General features: G+C 35.4%; 1 protein-coding gene across 1 annotated transcript in view; it reads left to right on the forward strand.

Annotated features, from left to right (window-relative positions):
• The first annotated feature begins 5,472 nt into the window (after positions 1-5,472).
• The window catches only part of LOC131155747 (uncharacterized), a 136,370-nt gene continuing 118,234 nt past the window's right edge, over positions 5,473-23,608 (forward strand). The window contains exon 1 of the mRNA XM_058109127.1: positions 5,473-5,983. Coding sequence (XP_057965110.1) covers positions 5,568-5,983 — 416 coding nt within the window. The 5' untranslated portion in view covers positions 5,473-5,567. The remainder of the gene's footprint in view (positions 5,984-23,608) is intronic.

A 23,608-nucleotide genomic window follows, 5' to 3' on the forward strand; every position in this document is an offset into this window, starting at 1 on the left:
TTTTTTGTTTTCTTTTGAACTTTTTGTCGTCTTTTATATGTGCACGAATGCAGCTGAAGGAAACAATGATGGTATTTGCATCCCTGCACCAAAACAGGCTTATATTTATGTTATACCTTTCTAGCTTTTGGTAGTCGGCAGAGGCAATGGAGTTGAGGTCCATGGCATAGAGTTACATCTCTAGGTTCTTAAAATGGTGGGAGAGTGGTATGGTGGAACTTTGTTTTAAACCCAATTTAGACATAGACAGTCCATTGTTCCCCTTTGATTGTTCGTGCAGTATGATGCTGCATTGTGTACAGACCATCTTATTTGCAATTGGAGTATGATAAAAAGTCTTTTGCCTCTTTCCTCTGGATAGTATTTGCAGTCATTTTAGGGTTGGAGGATACCTTTGAGCAAAGAGAAGGAAAAGAAAATAAGTACGAAATTTATTTTCCATTTTAAAATTTTCTTTGGCCTAGCCATTAAAATTTTAAAAATATAGATAAATAGTAATGTTGTGCTTTTCATACAAAAGACCAGTAGTTCACTTAAAAAATAATAATACGTTTAGTAAAAATAATAATTGAATAATAAATAAAATTGAATGGACAAAAATGAATAACAAAAAAATATCAATTTAAAAAGAAAATTAACTGTAAGTTCTTTTGTAATTTTCATCCATCAATTTACTATAGATTTCTTTGTAATACGTTTTGGAAAGAAAATTGATTATGGGGGATTTGTTTTGTTATAAATTTTATGGAAGGAAAATTAATCATGAATTTTTTTTTTTAAATTTATTTTGAAAAAAAAGTAATTATGTTTTGCTTATATGATCTAGTGTTCCTTGAATCTAGCAAAAGAAATGATCTATGATCGCATAAATTGGCAGAACAGGATTCATATAGTCAATCCCACCTGATCGTCGATTTTTTTCTTGGTGACCATAACACACTACCAAATGTTTGAAATGTAGGATTTGCAAGAAGAGCTTGATATTTGCTATGCCACTCTCGTGGATAATAACTCAATAAAAATAAAAATTAAAAGTATACATTCAATGAAGAAAATATTAATTTTATGTAGCATTAATATTTAGTTTTTTAAAAAGTTTAATTATATTAGGATAGTTTTTTTTAGTATTATTTAGTATAGAGAGAAAATGTAATGAAAAATAATTTTTTTTTTCTTTCTTTTTCATTTAAATTTTTTTATCCACTAGACCAATGTTTGTAATAAGTCTTTACAAATTTACAAATTTGTCATATAATTTTTCAATGATTCAAAGGAACCACTCTAGTACCCACATGATCTTCCTTTATTGTTTAATTTATTCAAATATCACACACTCCTCAATATTTATTAGTAGCATCTATTTGTATTATTTGAGATTCATTAGATGGGATCAATAGGGGTGGCAAAACAGGTTAGTGGGTCAGATTTGGGTGGATCGCAAAAGGGTAGGGGTTAAATAGGTTAGAATTTGAATTGACCCATTTACTAACGAGTGACTAACATATAACCCAAACTTGTCCATTTAATAAACAAGTCATAAATGGGTAGCTATTAAGAACTCGTTTAAAAATATAATTTATTTTTTTTAATTTTTTAAAACATTTCATATAAGGTGACGTGTGTGTGTATATATATATTATAAAAAAAACAGCACTCTTTTATTTTATTTATTAATATCTTCACAAAAAAAACGCAAAATGTAGAAAATAATACATCTTTTTAGTTAATATTTTTTAATGTAACACACACACACACACACATATATATATATATATATATATATATATATATATATATGAAATTAAATGGGTCACTTGGCGGGTACTCAACCCAAACCTGCCTAACCTGTTTATTAAACAAGTCAAATTCAGGTTGACTCGTTTATAAACAGGTCACCTTCTTCTTAACTCGAACCCGATTATCACGGGACATCGCCAAGTTCCGACCCGTTTTGGCACTCCTAGGGATCAATAGAGAGGGAATGTCTTTTTACCATTCTTTTAGATCCTGTTTGGAATTTGGTTATTGAGAAAAGTGAAAAAGAAAATAAAATATGTAGTAAATTAATGAACAAAATTTCAATATTACACATTAGTAGTATTTAATAGAAATTAGATATTAGATGTGTTACAGTGATGCCAGACTCAAGCATGGAGGACAATCTATTGGAATTCTGCTAAATCTGTTTATCTGGCAAGGTTTCTCTGAATTCTGCTTGGGAGTTTCTTAAAGAGAAATATGCGAGCGGGCAGAGTTGGTATGGAACAAGAAATTTGCTCAAAGGCATTTTAGATTAATGTCACCCTTAAAGCACTGTTCTATGCATGAACTACCATTTAACATGTAAATTACCCCTCCAACATTGACTAAATAATCATTCAAATAAACACATTCCCTTAAGATATTTTGTTTAGGTAATCACTAAGTATTTAAATATTGATTCACTTCCCCACCCACGGAGTCGACGTCGTGCAATCTACCACCATTTGTTGTAGATTAATAGAATTGATTTATGTTTAAAACATTCTAATACTTAAGATTTGTCCTAATCATCAACTAACAACCTCCTCCTAGCTAGAACCCGCTACTATGTGCGCAATACAAGAATATATTGATGCAATCCAAGTGCAACTTAGCTCTTAGTACTAGGATCATCATCCATGCTTTACCAATTTGTTTATTGGCATTTTGCTATTCCCCCAAAATCCCTTATGACATGTACAATGCAAAACCACTTTGCGGTGAGTCAAATTATTGCATGTCTACGGCGCAACATATTAAAGTTTAAGAACCTAAGTACAACCAAGCCCAGAGTTCTAGGACCGATGATGCAATCAACTATAATTTATAAAAATATTCTTCCTTAAATTTTTTAAAATTCTTTTTCATTCTATTCATATTCCACTCAGTGAACCAAACTTGACTCATTTTTTTTTTTTTTTTTTTGGAAAATTTTATAATTTGTACAAAATACTAGTTTTTGAATTTGTCAAAACTCCATGAACTCAGGTTAGATAGTGAGGTGTCTCTCAAGGGAGATCCCATGCAATTTTGATATATATATATATATATATATATATATATTATATATATATATATTTTAAATAGAAATCTTGTATTCTAATATTGAAAGATGATACAAAAAGACTTGAGATAAGAGATGAGGTATATCTTATTGTGTAGCCTAATTCCATTAAGCATACAATGTACTTTAAAAAGAAAGAAGCAAAAAATGGAGAATTAGGGCTACACACAAATAAAGTAGCTTTAGCTTAGAGCTTAGCACAATAAGAGTTCTTTCATGCTCATTTGTTTTTTAAACCTAATTTTCAAGTTCGTTTAATAAACAAGCTGAACCTGGACACTGACAGATTCAACTCGTTTTAACTTGTGAACAACTCGGTTAAAGACTCAATTAAACTCGATTAATAGTTCAATTTAAGCTTATTTATAGATTCATTTAATAATCTTAAGCTTAAGAATAATGCGTTAGCCTCATTGCGTCAAACCAGAGGTACCATTTACCTTTCAAGTATTAAAAATTTGAATATTGGTTGAAAAATATACTGAAAATTCAACTGATAATTAGCGAGATAATTTTATATCTGGGATTGGGAAGAAAGGATTTTGGGTAGTATTTTAGACATTGCTGTTGATGCTCTTCACTGTATCTTGTGAAAGAATTGTCAACCCTCTCCTACATATTCCAAAACAGATTGGAACATATATGCATCAAAGAGGTTATGTTCAATTTATTAAGATAAGGGCTCGTACACAAGAAGCAAATTCTCTCTCCTTCACTTCACACGCTCAAGAAACCCTAATGGGTTCTCCATGCCCTCACGTGGTCACCGCAGCCAGGCCGCGTGCCATTAGTCACTATTGCCCACCCGCAACCATCGGCTTCTCGGCCTTGCTGCTCCTCCTCGCCTATATACGGCCGCCAGCATTGCCATCGTCAATCTCTGCATGGTTGCTGCACTTCAAGTTTAATGGAGATGGGAATTTAGTGATTTGCACACAAGTTTCTTGTGCATTAGAAATTAATCTTGGAAGACTGAGAAAGAGCCCACTCGGTTGTGTGAGAGAGAGAGAGAGAGAGAGAGGGAGAGAGAGAGAAGCTGGGCTTGAGCGTGGCAGTGGTTCTTCACAGATTATTATGAATTATAGCAGGCAGCTCACACAGCAGCAGCAGAGTAGCAGCAGCAGCAGCTTATCTCACGCAGCAGTTAGCAGCAGCAGTTAGTAGCAGCAGCAGCAGCTTATCTCTCGCAGCAGTTAGCAGCAGCAGTTAGTAGCAGCAGCAGCTCTCAGCTGGCGGCAGCAGCAGCAGCAGCAGCGGCTTGCAGTTATAATTTAGTTCAGTTCAGTTAATTTAGTTCTTCAGGTAGTTCAGTTAGTTGTTATTTTTATTCTTGAGCTGGTAGCTCAGTTATTGAATTGTTATATATATATACCCTGACAACTTTTGTTGTGAATAAAAACTGAATTACTTTCATAAATTTGATATGATATCATGACCACCGCAAGCATTTCCCTTGTGGCTCTTGTTCCACGTCCATTAGATAAAAATATTAATATTTTTTATAATTAGAAATTTAAATGATAATTATTTTAATTTTCTAATTAAATTTAGATATTTTTTATTAACTAAAATAATATAATATTATTTATCAATTAACAATAATCTTGTTACTAATATATATATTTAAAACATATGATTATCACATTACTTTATGTTAAAAATATTATTAAGAATTAATTAAAATTTTAGTTTACTTAATTTAAATTTATAGATGATTCATTTTAGAACTTAATTATATTACATTAATAATTAATAGGTTATAATGTATAGTAAAATGATATATGGTCAATTGTTAATTAAAAATTAAATTAATAATTATGTTAGCTGTTACTTTTTAATTAATATTTAAATATTTTTATTAAATGAAAAGAATAATATTATTTTTTTGATTAAAAATAGCCTTATTCTTAATTTATATTTATAATATATGATTACCATTAATATATGTTAAAATAATATCATTAATTAAATTGGTATTTTTTATTTTTAATATTAATATAAATTAATAGATGGTTATTCTTTTTCATTTCAAAATTGAATTATGTTTTATTAATAATTAATGTATTATAATAAATAATAAAAAAATATATGATTTCTTCTAATATATTTTTAAAATTTTAAAATAATCATTAATTTTTTTATATTTACAAAATTGATCCTGTTTATAAATCGTGTCATTTATAAGTGTCCAAAAAATTATTTTAAATTATTTTTCACGAATTTTACTTTGAAAATTTTTTAAAAAATAATTTTAGAAAAGTATTTTTTTCAATAAATATTTATTTTAATTTCAATTAAATATTTTTTAATTTATAAAAATACTTATTTTAAGTGACTAAGTATAGTCAATCGGAGCTAGTTTATTGTTAAAGATAAGATTGGCTCGGCTCACACTTTACTTGTTTGCAGGAGAGCGGAGGCAGAGGGCTCCCGCGCTCACCATCTTTCCGTTAGTCACCCCATTACATAGCGGTAGGTCCTGATGCTATCAGGGCGAATTCTCACCGGCGTTGCCACCTCGTCGTCATCTCCGTCGCCGGTTCACCCTCTCTTCCCCCACCGTCTCTTAAAGAGCGCCGCCGATTTAAAACTCGCTTCTTGCTCCCTCAGGTTGCGGGTATTTTCTGTCAAGCACTTGGAATTGCACTCTCTTTCGTCGAAAATACCGGAGCAGGGCAACGAGCGTCCTCCTCCCACGAACCAGGGTCTTGGACTTGAGAATGGCGACGGCGGTGGTGACGACGTTGAAAAAGGAGATGAAGGTGAAGAAGAAATTTCCGGAGTTCAAGTTCCGAGAGAGAGATACATTTCAGTTTCAAAATCGGAGCTTTTGGACGCCATCATATTGATGATGTTTGAGTCTCAAGAAGACATTGATCAGTTTCTGCTTCTGTCTTCGTAAGCACAAAAAGAAGCTCGTGCCTTTTTTTTTCCGTCTCGGGATCTTCTGTGTTTGTGTGTGTGTTGTGTTGCTTATTGAGAGAAGTTCTAATTTTTGGGACAAAAGAACAAACGCACGGAGTGCAGGACGAGTAAAAATTTAAAGCAAAAATGAAGCTTTTTTGGGATTTTGGTAATGAGCTCCAAATGAGAACAACTAGTGTTTATAACAATAGATAATGAAACCTACGAGAAAACTGTTAGGAAAAAAAAAGGATGAATCCAGCAAACAAAGACACCAACACACAAATACATAGAACACAAAACAAATTACGTGGTTCGGCCAATCGGCTTACATCCATGGGAGAGAGGAAATCTCACTATATGATCAATAGGAGAGATACAAGAGAGGAGGAGTAACACAACTCTCAACTCAACCTTTATCATAGCCTCTCTACCTATCTGCCTCACACACAACTTTCTGTTCTTCACTTCGTATATTTTTATCACATACTCTTTCAATTCTTTACAAAGCAGTGCACATATAAATGTATGAGAGAGGAGCATTGAGATGGAGCAGCATTGAAAATGGAATGCATGCTTGAGGCTGCGCATGCTCTATGAGCTGTGCCTTCTCAAGCAACAATAAATGCACCCACATGAGTGGGTCAACAAATCAACCCCTCCAAACATGTGGGGGCAACCAAGTGTCTGCTACTCTGATGCTGCAACACTAAGACCTCGCCCTAGTATCTAGGCGACCGCACCCCTTCGCGAGAGTGCCCGCACCCCCTTGCTGAGGTGCTCATGTAGGGATCATCTTTTGGATGGTTTCAGTAGATCTAGAAGACCCACTGAATCTGAGCATAACTCGAATTTCTCTCTGGTTACCAACTTTGTCAACATATTTGTTGGGTTTTGACTGCCAAGGATCTTCTCAACGGCTAATATCCCTTCATCGAGAAGAGATCTGATGAAGTGATTGCGGAGTCCAATGTGCTTGGTCTTTGAGTGGAATGCTGAATTCTTCACCAAGTGTATAGCGCTCTGACCATCACTATACAAAACACTCTTCACCTGCTTGAAACCTAACTCTGTCAACAAACCCTATAACCAGATCATCTCTTTGCTCGCTTATGTCATGGCCACATACTTTGCCTCTGTAGTGGATAGTGCAACGATTTTCTGAATCTGTGATACCCAACTAACAGCAGTAGCACCTACTGTGTAAACATATCTAGTAGTACTTCTTCTGTGATCTATCTTACTAGCAAAGTTTGCATTTACGTATCCTTTCAATGTCAGATCACTTTTACCAAAGCATAAACATTTGTTAATTGTACCTCGGAGATACTGTAAAATCCATTTTCCGCTTTCCAGTGAATTTTTCCTGGATTCGACATGAATCTACTGACGGTTCCCACTGCATAACTAAGATCTGGTCTTGTGCAAATCATGGCGTACATTAAGCTTCCTACAGCTAAAGCATATGACATTTTGTCCATTTCTTTCTTCTCTTCCTCTAACTTTGGAGATTGAGTCTTTGATAACTTGAAATGATCGGCTAATGGTGTGTTAACTGCCTTAGCATCACTTATGTTGAATCTTCTGAGAATCCGCCTGATGTATGAGACAACTGCAAGGTTCCCTCCTTTCTGTCTCTAGTGATTCTCATCCCAAGTATCTACTTTGCTGGACTCAAGTCTTTCATTTCAAATTTAGTGGACAACTGCCTTTTCAATTTTCTGATGTCATCCATGTCTGATCCTGCAACTAGCATATCATCAACATAAAGCAAAAGAATTATGTAACTTGATTTATACCTTTTGAAATAGCAACAATGATCAGCGTCACATTTGCGGTAGTCATTCTTTTGCATGATGCCATCAAATTTCTTATACCACTGCCTTGGAGCCTGTTTCAAACCATACAGACTCTTATTCAACTTGCAAACAAGTTTTTCTTTGTCTTTCTCTGCAAAGCCTTCAGGTTGGTGCATGTATTTCTCCTCCTCTAGATCACCATGGAGAAAAGTAGTTTTTACATCTAACTGCTCGAGGTGTAAATTCTCTGCTGCAACAATGCTCAAAACTGTCCGAATGGTTGTGTGCTTCACAACTGGTGAGAAGATTTCTAAGTAGTCAATACCTTGTATTTGTTGGAAACCTTTGATCACGAGTCTTGCTTTGTATTTTCTTGAATCATCATGCTCTTCTTTTATGCGGTATACCCATTTGTTTTGAAGAACTTCTTTTCCCTTGGGTAATCTAGCTAGCTCCCAAGTCCTGATGTTAGTGAGGGATTTCATCTCATCTTTCATGGCAAGTTCCCACTTGCTAGCCTCATCCACTTGACATGCTTCATTATAGTACTCTGGTTCACCTGCATCAGTTAATAACAAATAATCCAAATATCTCCTATTCGGTACATGCGGTCGGGAAGACCTCCTCAGAGTCGGAGTAGGAGTCGGAGTTGGAGTTTGTGGTGCTTTAGAACACTCTTCTGTGATAGATTACTCTGTTTGGGAATTATCAATAATCTGTTGTGCCACGTTGCTATTAGTATAATCATCCAATTCTACAATATCAGGGTTATATAGTGTGGGATTACTTGATGATGCCGTGTCTTTGTACATAACCTTTTCATTGAAAACAACATCTCGACTTCTGATTATTTTTTTGTTTTGATCATCCCAAATGTGGTAACCAAACTCATCTTCACCATATCCAAGAAATGTGCATTTTTGAGATTTTGGATCAAACTTGCTCCTAGCCTGATCACTTATATGTACAAAAGCAACGCAGCCAAAAATTTTTAAATGTGAAAGTTTTACTTCCTTTTTGCTCCATACCTCCTCTTGGAACTGCAATGGTACTGATGGACTTCGGTTGATTAGATAAGTAGCTGTGTTGATTGCTTCTGCCCAAAATTGCTTTGGTAAACTTACTTGTAATCGCATACTTTTGGTTTTCTCAGTCAAGGTTCTGTTCATTCGTTTTGCTACGCCATTGTGTTGGGGTGTACCTGGCACGGTTCTTTCAAGTCTGATCCCATGCTTGTAGAAAAACCTTTTGAATTCTCTAATTTCATATTCACCACCATTGTCTGATCTCAGCTTTTTGATTTTTAAGCCTATTTCATTTTCCACCATGGCCTTCTATTTCCTAAAAACATCATACACTTCGGATTTATATTTTAAGAAATAAACCCATACCTTCTTGGAATGATCGTCAATAAAGATGACAAAATAGGATTTCCCGCCAATGGATGAAACTGGGCTTGGTCCCCAAATATCGGTGTGCACCAGCTCCAATTTTTCTTTCTTTGGAGTTCTGCCGAATGTTTGAAAGCTGACTCATTTTTGTTTGTCGAGGATGCAACTCTCACATTGGTCAATATTAGCTGACTGGAAACCTGATATCTTTCCCTTTGAGTTCATGATTTTCAAAGCTTTCTCACTCATGTGATCGAGTCTCTGGTGCCATAGGTTTGAATCTTCATTCCCTGCAGCAACTGAAATTGACATGCAAGCATCTGAGGTCATATAAAGAGTACCAATTTTCTTACTGTGCAAGCATGTCATTGCACCTTTGGAAATTTTCCAACTATCGCCACTATATATATATAGTGGGAGCCCCAAGACCTGCCTAAGGAAAGCAACCAATCTAGGACCACATCTCCAACACAGGCCTTCCCATGGCCACTCAAACGGAGAACTCAGGTCCTTCAACCAATGCTTTACCAAAGGAAGTCTTCGGGGACCGTATAGCCTTTCTGATGTGTAGGATCCTCCTTAGAGGCAAGCACAAAGCATACTCGGTGCCATGTCATGATCATCAAAGCAACCCATTACAGTTTTGTTAAACCTGAGGTTAGCCTTGCGCCAGGCCGCTAGCACTGTGACTCGGCAAGTTATGGGTATCCACTGTAAAGTAATCTCTCATAATATCATGAAAGATATTACAAGCTCATAGAAGTGAGGCTTAGAAGCCCTTTGGACAAATAGTCCTTGGGAAAGAGAGAACTTAGAAAGCCATGGATAAAACACACAAAGGAATTTTTATTTCTCAATCCGTCCTGTTCTGCTCTGCCTTACAAACGGGAAGGCAGTCCCTTAAATAGAGGTCTGAGACCTCCCAAGACTTACACGAGAAGCAAGCATCTTACAAACAGCTGATAAGGACATAAAACAAATATGATAAAGACATAAAGTAGACGACGACATAAAGTTAAAGTGGTTGAAGACTTTAGAGATGACTGACAACTGACATAATTAAAAGGTGACAGCACATGGGCGGCTGCATTTGTGCGGGAGTGACCCACCTTTAATTATGCAAAGACCTTTTGACTTTAAACCAAACTTATTACATACGCAAACATAAAGTGGCCCACCATTGTGGACTATGGTGACAATAATACATAAAGTAAACAGTATGTGGGGCTAGATGTGATGAGACGGCGAGAGGTTGAGGTTGATATAATCCTCATCCGTGATGTCTCCATAGATTGGATGGTGGTAAGTTGGCGGATCTCAAGGATAATCTTCATCAGTGTCCATAGGATCATGATTAGTGCAGTCCTTGTCAGGTGGTTTAGGAGCTGAAATCTCGTCTGGAATGACTTTGACGAGTTCAGAGTAGAATTGGAGATTGTTCATTTCGCAGAGGTGATTTAATAGTGAAGGCTTGTAGCTGGGCCATGTACTGGGAAAGTTGTACAGCATATCCCATTCGTAAACTCGATTCTGGGACCATAAGAGATTCCTATTGGAATTGTAGAAATATGGTTTATGCAGAATGAAGATACTGTGTACTGAGGCTGCTTCAGATGGGTCCATCTTCCAAAGGTTATGATTACCTATGAGAGTAGTCAATTTCTTTCTCCAAGTGAACAGAGGATGAAACAGTTGGAGGAAAGTCTAAAATAGGGATTTCTGATTGGCTGGATTATCAAGATGAGTGTACGTCTCCTGAAGTGGGAGGAATACAACATGTATCTGCAAAACATAGATATACCATATATACCATAATACATGAGTATTAAAGGATGATGATTTGATGATGTAAGGATTGAGGAAAGGGTAAGATGGGAAGGTCAGGTGATGGTTTATTAGATCAACATAGTAGCCATAGAAGGTCTTAGCATAGGATTTGATTTTGGAGGCATTAATGATTTCAGGAGGTATTTCTGGAGGGAACTGTATCTGGGTAGAGGCACCAAGATAGAGAATTTCTGGAGGTGAAGAGGAGGAGGATGAGGCTATGAGGATTAGTGGAATGGCTCGGTGTTTGGAGATAAGGAAGGAAGTTTTCCGAGGGCGAGATAACATGTCGATAAGAACATTGTGCTCGCCTTTTATATGCTTCACAGAGAAGTCATATCTGGAAAACCAATCTTTCAGTCTGAGAATCTATGGTTTAGGAAGAATCTTATTTCGGAATTCAAGCATTTTTGGGAAATACGAGTTGTCCATTTCAATCGTAAAGTGCTTTGATCTGACATAAAAGTCAAATTTCTGAATTCCATTTTTTACTGCAATAATTTCTTTGAAGATAGTGTGATAATGCTTTTGGGATTCTTTGAATTCTCCACTGGCGTGTCCACAATAGGATCTTTTGTTGTCCTTTTCTTCAAGCAGTAAGACACCCCAATGATGGTCACTAGCATCTGACTGGAGGATAAGATTTCCTGTAGATGGAATAGTCAGAGGCGGTGGGAAGGCCTGTGTAACACCTCGATAACTTTTGTAGCTTTTTGGTTGAAAACTGGAATCCCCTTGTGTAACAAAAGCAGTCCTCTCAAAGTCAGGGGTTGAAACACTAGATGCAAGGGCCTGGGAATGTGTGCTGGAGGAAGCACGAAGTACATGAGAATAAACTTCGACAACGGAGAGCAATTCTGCACTACCAAGAATTTGGGCCCGAACTATCTCAAATTTGGGTTGCAAACCTCGACCGACTGTCATTGTCTTTTGCTTTTGCATCTTGCGAACATTGGCTGTTCTGGGTTGCACGGTCTTAAGCTCATCATGGATACACTTCATCTCTGCAAAGTACTTAGTGACACTACTATCTCCCTATTGTAACTAAAAGTACTTTAGGGATAGATCGGAGCTTGTCATAATCCCAAATCTCCTTGCATCCATCCAAATGCACGCACATATGTGCAATGTAGTGTTCCATTGTGTAACACCCCGAACCCATAAACTCAGGTCCGGTGTGTTATACCTGATAATCCATAGTCCATAATATACGCATCGGAAAACATAAACATAATCTCCATATATAATACCATAATATCGTAATACCAGAGTTTACTATTCCTATCTAAATTCCATAAAATTCATCCAACACTTGTATTTATATAGATACATATATCTCCAAACGTTTCTACATATTCACAACCATTACTTACTCAATTGACTTCAAACATAACAACATAAAACATAAATATTTACATTCCTGAAGTATTATCAAACATATACCTTTTCACTTTATATTCCTAAAAAAAAATGCTAAATACCCTCGAGCTCTTAAGCTCGACCTCGAGGATGTCCTGAAAAAAAAATAATCATATTCGGGTGAGACACATATCAGTAAGGGAAGAAACAATATATTAAACACAGCATGTGGCTAACATGAGGTATATACATGTCATTTTAATTACATTTGCAAATTATTAACATAATATAGAAATCATTCTCTGAACCTAAACAATCACATGCAAAGATTTACCCACGAGATTACCCAAGGATAGGGGTGTTTACCCGCCCATACAAGTAGCACCCCTCTGCTTTGATACTTAGGTAACCCTAAGGTCACAATTAAAGCATACCAGAGCACTCATCTTACTCAGTAAGCCCTCAAGTGTTGGATTAATCTCGTACTCACACCATTCATCAATGATTTGCCAGTAAAGGCACTAAGGATAGGGAAATTTACCCGCCCATACAAGTAGGTTTCCTCTGCCCTAGTACGTTATGCAGCTACTGCCACATCTAAAGTTACTAGCGCACTCGCCTTACTCAGCAAGCCCTCAGGCGAAGAGTGCGCCCCGCCCAATCGTAATATGTTTTACGTACATACATACTTCTAATATCATAATACATTATTCTTTCTATCATTATTCAATCATTCACATCCGTTCATGTTTATAGTTTAAACATTGCATTTCATTTCACTTTAAGCGACTCTTTCCCATTTACATCGTTCACATTTGTCATTTCATTCCATGGTTATTCTATTGTCATTTCATTGCATAACGTTTTCATTTCATTCCTTCGTACTACAGCTGGTTTTTAGCCATCATCAGTTAGTCCACATAGAAATGCGCTAAAATTTGCTAACACAGCTCCTTTTAGTTGTCATCGGTTAGTTCACATAGAAATGCGTTAGAATCTGCTAACATGGCTGTCTTTCAGTTGTCTTACATTTACATGGTTGCATTTAACATACACAAGCAACATAGTCCATATCATATTTTATTCTCATTGCTTTACTTACTTAGCCTGCATCTCATACGATTATTATATATTTGCACAACATTTACATTTATTCATGCCACACAATTTAACAGTAAAATTCATACTTATTTTTGTAAAATATGCTAACCCACATTTAACATTTATATGCTAAAATACATTTCATTTCTTACATAATTCCTCAGAAATTGCTTTCCACTTTCATCCATTTACTTTCACATATACATAACTATATAAACAATCTTAGGTTCAGAAGACGTATATTGCATGGTTGGCATTTTATACCCAAATGAAAAACTCATATACATATATATAACATGGTCTATTTTATTTAATTCATAAAAACCTGAGTTAATACATCATTCCCCCTTATCAGACTTTCAAACTACGCTTGTAGGATCCTTGAACCGATACCCACAGCGTTCACTTGAACCTTGAATCCAAAAATCCTCATTTAATTAAAATAAATCTTAACTAACTCAAATCTTAAGAAAAACACTCATTTACTACTTCTTAGGTTCCAAATAACATTATTTATTAAGGAAATCCCAAAATAATTCACTTACCCTGATTTTGGGATGTTTCCCAAACCCCTCAACCCAATGATCAGCTCCTACAGCCTTACAGAGAATGATCGTACGAACCTCGTGGTGGTTCCGGATCGTCAAACCGGGTCAAATCTGGCCCGAAATCGAAGAGAGAAGGCTGGAGGTTCGTTTTAGAGAGAGAGAGAGGAAAGAGAGTTCGCGAATTCTTGTTGAAAAATGAAGAACACTCTATTTATAGGCAGGACTTCGTCGACGAGACACGTTGGTTCGTCAACAAGGCACCGATGAGACTTCGTCGGTGAGAAGATACCTTCGTTGACGAAATTTAGAGTTTCAAAATTCTCTCTCGGGATTCCTTTGTCGACGAGGAACAGACTTCGTCGATGATCTTAGAAGGGCATTTGTCGACGAAGACAAGACATTCGTTGACGAGGCCTGCTTTTTCTTCTAAAATATTCCTTCCTTTCTTCCCCTTATTATCCATTAATCCCTTCCATTTATTATATTTCCTAATTATTTAAATATCCGGGTCATTACACATTGAGTCCCATAATATGGAGACAATCGATAGTATCTTCTTGAATCCACAGTTCTTTCCTTTTGTCGTTGCTAGGCCTGGATCAAAACAAGTCCTCAAATTTACCAATGCCCGTCAAATAGATCTTGACAGCCTTAGACCATTAGTACATAATTCTTTCCATCTAACTTCTCAGTTGTTATTTGTGGCAATGATAAAGAAAACATACTCTTGGGATTCAAGGACTCCATCCCAACATGCACACACTTACGCCAATGATAACCAGGTTAAGCTGGAACAATCAGAACAACCACGCACAAGGTGACCACCATGAACGAGTCATGAATCAACTAGCATAAGACTGTGACAGCACCAAGAAGCCAACATACATCCCCAAAAAACCAATACACAGCCCTAATGGTATCAAACAACCACTAATAAGGTGCTACGAGAGAACAATAAAAAAAAAATGATTTTTCAAACAAAATAGATGACCAATAGCTTTGTACTATGATGTATGGAAGTATTTAGGGCATTTTGGAAAAAATCGGAGCAAAATTGCTTAGAAAACTCTCACGTGCTGGTGTGTGGAGCCGGAGCTGCTGCGTGTGGGGGACCCTCTGGCAGTGATTTTGCAGGGATGTAGATTAGCAAGTTCTGAGGACAGTTAATGTGGTTGCTTTTGATAAATATGAAGTGTTTCTTTAAGTTTCTGAAAGGACAGCAGTGTCCATTTTTTTCTTTTTTCCTTTTCTTTATGGAAACAATGATGTTCTCCAGCAACTCCTGGACAGTCTTCTAATCTTTTGTGGTGCACATGATTGTTCTGCTACAGCAGGTTTGAGGTTTAGGGTTTGGTTTTGGTGGTGGTTATGTGTTAGAATTGGTGTATTCCCAAGAGGGGGGGTGAATTGGAATTTTAAACTTTTATTTCCTAGGTTAAATGAGATAGCCGTATAATACAACTTAGGGTCTTTCTATGCAGTTCCAAATGTGCTGATAAGTAAAATACGTGGAATTTAAATCATGCACGTGATGTGTGTGAGCTTATTACAAACCAGAGCCCTAGTTACTATTACAGACTTTTCCTACTTAAATATTATAGACCCGAATATAAATTACAACAAATAAATTATATCTAGGGTCTTCAGGGTCTTCGTTTTCCTTCGGGTCTCCGAGTGCCATCATAGGATACTACCAAGATAAACCTGCACATCAACTCGGCAGTCATTAAGTATCTGAGTATTTGTCATAATCAAAACAGGGTATGACCCATAGGGTCAACAATCTCCCCCTTTTTGGTGATAACAAATACTTGCCTACTTCTTCCCCTTTTGGCAACAGCAAAAAGAGTGTAGAAAAACATTTAAGTTTATATAGGCAAATAAGAGGAAAATATCATTTTTATATACAATAAGTTAGGAAAGTTTTTCGAAAGATTTCGGCGGCATGCCGTTTGAAAATGGGACTTTCCAAAACAAATCCTGTATAAAAATGACCTGTTTGAGTTTATAAACCTAGCAAGTTATCCACAACTACTCAAACAGTTCAATATGGTCCACCAATCAAGTATAAATTTCAATATCATCATAAAGTGGACAAAGGAAGTGGCCATTACAAGTCATAATCAATACTCATTAAGCCCAATATGATTATGCAATAAAATGTAAAGTCCAAGGCCATCACGGAGTAGACATACGAATTATGCACACAAGCAACAATCAATATTCACAAGTCTGAGGCAATAAAACATATCAACTATAAAATTTGTTTCTTAGACTTGTAAATTTTACTTGAGAGCTCCCCCTAAATTTATGTGCACTATGAAATATCTAGGAAGCATCTACTTATACTGACATTAATTATGAGAGTTCATTAAGTTTCTAATACAGTATAAGTAATGAAACAAATCGGACTCAAAAAGTTAAAGCCAATTAATAGTGTGAGCCCAATGAGCTTGGTGAGTCGTAATTCTCCTTTCAAGGATGGGGCTAAAACTCTCAAATATAGTCTCAGGCATACATAAGCGCCTTTATGCTCAAGAATGAATTTCATTTAAGCACATCCATCATATGTTCATTCTTCTTAGTATTACTTATAATGCAAGAGATTTTAGGCATTAAGTTCTTACTGATTTATTCTAAGATTAGGACCTAAATTCCCATGTATATTTGCATGCACGCTTACTTGAATTAAGCTCAAGGATGATGTTCTCTTAAGTGCATTTCTTAGATACTCATCCTATCAAATAATTTTAGCATGCAACAAATATTGATCAGTCAACGCATACGCATGACATATTGCATTTCATTTTAAAAGCACAATAGTCAATTAAGACTATACTCAAGGTTATGCAATTTTGAAATACATGTATGTATATAATAATAATGAGGCAAGAGATAAAAATTTGAGTTTTGAGAAGGGTTCTTGCCATAAGTACTAAAATAAATACGTATGTATATAACTATAAACATATATCCCCTTTTGATATTTGCAAAAGGTACTGGGGGTGCTTTCCAAAAATAAATTTAAAGATCATGCAAGCAAGCAACAAATTTTCTGGTTTGTCAATAAAGCACATACTAAAGATAACCAGAAAACCAAAACCATAATGATCCTAAGAGTTCAACAATCACATGCAAGATCATATGGCAAGTACAAACAGTTGTGACAATATAAACATGCTTCAGATTATGAATTTCAATAAAATTGTTTCATTCAAGTGCATGTCACAATGAGTTCATTCAAGATCTAAGCTAAACATATTGGTAAGCAAAACAGGATAGTAATTTTAATTTTAGATGCTCCCCCTATCAATTTGAATATGTGCTTAGATTCTTTAACTACTTATACTTAACCAAAGATTAATTTCATTATGCTTAGTAATATAAGCCATCAATCCACATCTTTAAAATCAACTATACTGAGTATTTGTCAATTGCATTTTTCACTTGATTAGTATAGTTGTCCCTATAGACCATAGATGCATCAAAAAATATATATTAAGACATGCAATATAGTTCAAGATCCACAAACATTCCATATCAAAATATAAGCCTTTAAGCACAAGATATAATGTTCAGGGATTTTAGAAGAGCCTCAATATTTCAATAGACGAAAGTGACGCATATAAGTCATTTATGTTCTTCCTATAGGGATGGAGTTGAGCTCCCATAAGTATGTGATGATTATGCAAGGATGAAAATGTGATATTTCTATTTAAGTTTTCACTCATTCTTTCAAAACATTTTAACATTTTTATTATCATAATCATCCTTAACACAAGGTTTTGGTTTAGGAAAATTCCTGTCAAAATTTCGGCAGAGTGCCGTCTGTAAATTGGACATTTCCCAAATTTTCAAGTACCAAAACCTGATAGATTCAAGCAATCAATTCAAAAAATTTCAATTTAAGCATGCGAGAACCTATATATGCTACCAGCATGCAATACACAACATACTACATCAGCCATGCAGTTGGCGTTCCATGCAATCCAGTATTATCAAACAACATATTCAATAACAGTTCACAATACTAGATAATCACAAATCACTATCCATCAATATATAGTATAAACAATACACAACAGTGGATAGTTATGAGTTTAGTATAGTATGGTTATTCATTAAGGCACAAAGACATGATATGAGAATATGAGAGCATTTTCATTTATATCGATAAGAAGGATAAATGCTCCCCTTGAGTTATGCACTTATTCAATTTATGTCTTTTTCACTTTCTAGTTCTTTAGCCAAGTGTTTTAAAATTTTTGATGATATATGCTTGGCTTTGGATGAATAGGCTTAGCGGACCAAAAAGTCACAATAGATATTTCTTTAAGTGAGCGAAGCCAATATTGCCTCTATTGATATGAATTTCAATATGTGTGAGAGGCACAAGTTAGAATGACTTTCAATTTAAACGTACACATGCATAGGTCTTCTTAAATTTTATACATTTACCTAGATTGAGACCTAGGCAATCATATTAGCCATTCAACTCATCTCTAAGTACATAAAACTCTAAAGGATATGTCTTAGTGATTTGAGAGCTCGTGAAGGGATGATAAATAAATACTCTTTGTAGATTTAAATCATTTAATGGGCACATAAGAGTATTTAGGGTAGACAGGACATTTTTCAAAGTATTTTTGTGGAGGTAATCATGTCCATACTTGGGCAAAGAACATATAGGATATGTGAATGTTGTGAACAATGCTTTTTGGTGATCGGAAAGTATCCTTTTGATATTATCACAATTTAGAATAAGGATACAAACCAAGGAAATGATGAATCTATACCTGATATGATCGTGGTTTGGTAAAGATTTCCTATGGAGCGATTAAACCAAAATTAAAGGTCTTGCAATTTAAACTCAAAGGGACCAAATTCCTAGTGGATACCTTTAATTTGGTTATAGCTATGAAAAGCACTTAATATATATATTACCCATTTAAGATCATTAGTGCTTTAAGCCCAAAGTGATGACTTGATTTTGATTTAGGCTTTTCACATTCAAAATTGAGTTTAGGGTATAGTGATATATGATAGAAGATTGAACCCTAACACTCAATTTTGTGTAATGGACAATAGTTGCTTAACTTGGTGATTTTCATGTTAGCATGGGTTAAGCATTTTGAATTAAATACCAGACATACATGCCATGTCCATATGGGAGTGGATAAAGATTCTTAGTATAACAAGATAGGCATACTAAGATTTTCATTATAAGCAACAACCACTTCCCAAACCTACAGTCATCACAACCCCCTTAACCTAAGCCTAGGAACTTAAGGAAACATTTAATTAAGTAATATTAATTTAAATCCAATTTTCCTTATGACCTACAAGGTTTGCTTTCATGATAAGCCATATCATTTCCTTATCCAAGCCACGGGCTTCTCCAGATGAACAATTTAGTTTAGTGTGCCCCTTTCTTTTGTAGTGTAAGCAAGTCATGTATGTGCGTGATAGAGTATGCTTTCTGACTTTATGTTTGCACGAAGAAGCATGATTATGGGATTTATAATATGAACCCTTTTTGAAAAATTTATTTCTTTTGAATCTTAAGGGTTTATTATGATTATTCTTTCCATATTTTACTTTGGAAGCAGCTTTAGAATAATCATGTATTTCTTTCTCTAAGCATATGATTTTCAAGATCTTCTTAACCTTTTTCTTTTCAATGATGGCACGATACTCTTTTAACTTTTCTAATTGCTTTGCCAACCTATTACTCTCATTTTTCAAAAAGGTTTTCTTTTTAGACATCCCAACTAGAATCTTACGCATTTTAAGTGATTCATTTTCTAGTGCTATATGTGTGGGCATGCTTTCATTGTAAGATTCAATACATGATTCATCACAAAGTTTATCACTATAACATTCAAATGAATCAATGCATGCAATATTATCATCAGAACCAATAGATGACTCAACATACAATATATCATAGGATTTGGCACAAGAGTCATCACAACATGCATCACATGGATTATTACATGAGCTAATAGCATAATTATCACTAGGGCAATCGGATGATTCATTGCATGATATATTCCAGTATTCAACATAAGAATCATCAAGTGCATCAATAACATAACTATCACAATATTCAACAGATGATTCAGCATTAGATACATCATAGCATCCAGCAATAGAATCATCTACGGAGGCTAAGATAGGAACATATACCTCACCGGCTGTTAATGCAAATGCCCTATTATTTACCACTTCCTGAGTGGTGGTCTCATTCTCCTGGGACTCTCCATATTTCCTTTCGAGTTCATCCCAGATATCCTGTGCACTACTACATGCCACAATCTCAACAAAAATATTAGTCTCTAAAGCACAGTACAATACATCCATGGCATTAGAATTAATCATATTAAAATCATTTTCATTTATTTGTGCACATCTTCCTTTAGCAGTCACAAGCCAAACCCTTCAGTCCATAGATTTCAAAAATATGGTCATTCTAATTTTCCAGGTGGTGTAATCGACACCACAAAATAATGGAGGACTGGAAAGTGACTGTCCCTCACCGAATGGGGAACACCAATATGAGCCATCTCGATCTTTTAGCAAAAATGTTTAAGTCAATGCTACGAGGCTCTGATACCAATTGTTAGAATTGGTGTATTCCCAAGAGGGGGGGTGAATTGGAATTTTAAACTTTTATTTCCTAGGTTAAATGAGATAGCCGTATAATACAACCTAGGGTCTTTCTATGTAGTTCCAAATGTGCTGATAAGTAAAATACGTGGAATTTAAATCATGCACGTGATGTGTGTGAGCTTATTACAAACCAGAGCCCTAGTTACTATTACAGACTTTTCCTATTTAAATATTACAGACCCGAATATAAATTACAACAAATAAATTATATCTAGGGTCTTCAGGGTCTTCGTTTCCTTCGGGTCTCCGAGTATCATCATAGGATACTACCAAGATAAACCTGCACATCAACTCGGCAGTCATTAAGTACCTGAGTATTTGTCATAATCAAAACAGGGTATGACCCATAGGGTCAACATTATGTGCTTAGGGTTGTGGGCAGATCTTGCTCTAATAGCATGTTGAAGTGCGAATTTAAAACATAATCACAATGATAGATCTCTCCCTCTATTTATAATATAGGTCAAGTACATACCGATGACCATAATACCTTTACTAACTCACACTTATTAACATAGCATTAACACACTAATAATGCTAAATGACCAAATTAACCTTTAACAAAAGTTGTTTGGGACACTTATTAGATCTGAATTCCAGAATTCAGTCTGTTTTCTCTCTCTCTTGTTCAAGGTTTTCCTCTCCTCTTCTCTTTTGTTCTTCTTCTTCTTCCTTCTTCCCTTCTCTGTTCTTTCTTGAACTCTCTGTCTCTCTCTGTTGCTCTCTGTTCTCTGTTCTGTTATGTTCTCTGTTGTCTTAGTTTTCTTCCTGTTGGGCAGCCTCTTCTCCACTTTCTTCTTCTCTTTTCTTCTTCTCCTGCTTCATTTCTCTTTTTCATTCTCTATTTCTCCCCTTAATTCTCACTTTCTCCCTCTTCTAATCTTCCATTTCTGTCCTACATCACAATGATGTTCCAGTGCATTTTGTAAATGGATGCTCGGTTACACTCCTTGACAAGATTTAGGCCAAGGTCCCCTTCTTCTAGAGGCTTGCAAGAATTGTTCCAGGAGACCTTGCAGCCGGAGGTGTTCCAATCATTACCTCTCTAGAGAAAGCCTTTGAATTTTCGTTCAGTGTTGGTGATGGCAGCTCTGGGAAGGATGAGAGTGGAGGTCCAGATGCTTTGGACGATCCGAGGAATGTGTTTGATTAATTTAGTTTTTATGGCCAGAGGTAGGTACTTTTAAATCAAGGAGTGAATCCCTTGTAATTAGTTTTTTGTTGTATATGGATTTGTTATTAAAAGTAGTAAATTTTCATGAGTCATTGGGGCATTAGTAGTGTGGTGTTGTAGTAGTGTTTGTGCTACTGTAGGGAGCTGCCCTTCACTTTGCTGCAGTCTTCTACTGTTTATGATACTTGGACAGTGATCTATTAAGGACTTGTTCGTTTTTTTGGGCTGTTTCACATTTAGGTTGTCATTGATGGTTGAGATTTTCTTTAAGGGTTGTAATCATTGTCACCCATTGTTCAACTCTCACGATAATCCCTTTTGGAGTTGGTCGATATTTGATTGATCAGTTCATTATAGATCTATACTTGCTTTGAGAAAATGATTGCATTTTAATTCCCTTTCTTCTTCCTTTTATTCTTTTACTTGCGCTGAATCCTTTTATCTTTTGATTCTTCCTCTTATTTTATTTCTTTTATTTCTATGTGCAACGCATTGATTTGCTATTCTGAACAAAATTTTATGCTTTTTACACCAACAGAGCAATTCTCAAGAACCTAATTCCATGACAAAGGCCTCCTCTGCCTATTCCAATACCTTCCTAATAGTTCTACAAAGCACCTTCCCTATGTTTGCAATGTAATAATGGATTTTTAAGCTCATGTACTTAGAGTTTCTACGAGAAACACAACAAATATTGATAGAACTCCAAGAGCTGGTTGTTATGGACGTGCGGAGGATATTATAATCATTTACAGCTATGTGACAAGCTACGCTTTGGTCCCTAGATTAGCTTTACAAACTATATCAGCTTATTATTAAGAGTTCAGATAAATGTATTCATGGGGAATTATGGATGTGCTATGTATGTTGGATAGGTCAAATCATATCATTACCCACCCCCTCATTCCTGCTTCTCATTATTTTTTGAAGAAAATTTTGGGAAAAACAAAAAAGATGTCCTATCCAATACACATAGCGCATTCATGCATATCATTAAGATGGTGCTAAGTCACTTTTGAGTTCATTAGTTTCTCTATCGTGAGATCATATATCAACTCATTTATTTCTATATATAATAAGATATATTTTGGTAGATGGTCACTTTGAGAGAAAATTCTTGAAAATATCATGGTCAGATCTTGAGATTCTAAAGGAAGCTTTATCCTGATAAAAAATGCTCTTTCTTGCCCAGAAAAATTGTGTTCGCAAGCTCCAACAAAAGGGCAGCTAGTGGTATTTTGATATAGGAACATGCAGATGAGAAAGGAAAATTTATGCATTTGTTTGAACATCCAGCATTGGCAATTGTTTGGTGTATCAGGACTCATTATGCTTCTAGAGTGTGATCTGGGAAGGTTTTTGAATTCTCAGAAGAAGTTTAGTCTGAGAAATGCAGTGTTCATAAGGGTTTACATTAAATTTGGCATGTCATATGATACACAAAAAAGCATGAGGGCATTTGTCTTTGGGTTTGAGGAATTGAAAAAGCATGATGAAATTGACCAGTATTTGAGCAGCTTAATAAAGGAATTTGGAAGAAATAAAATTTCTCTCTTTATCAAAAAAAAAAGAAAAAGAAAATTCTGCTCAATTTTCTGAAAAAGTGTGTGTGATGCTTCCACTGTGTTTAGATATTGGAGGTTTCAACATAATTTTAATTGAAATTTCTGTAAGTTTGAAGAAATTCTGAAATTTAAGGAAATTAAATCTATGTTTGGATCAGAGAGGAATTTGAAAATTATTGATGG

The sequence above is a fragment of the Malania oleifera genome, chromosome 5, assembly GCF_029873635.1.
Source record: "Malania oleifera isolate guangnan ecotype guangnan chromosome 5, ASM2987363v1, whole genome shotgun sequence".
Taxonomy (NCBI): Eukaryota; Viridiplantae; Streptophyta; class Magnoliopsida; order Santalales; family Ximeniaceae; genus Malania; species Malania oleifera.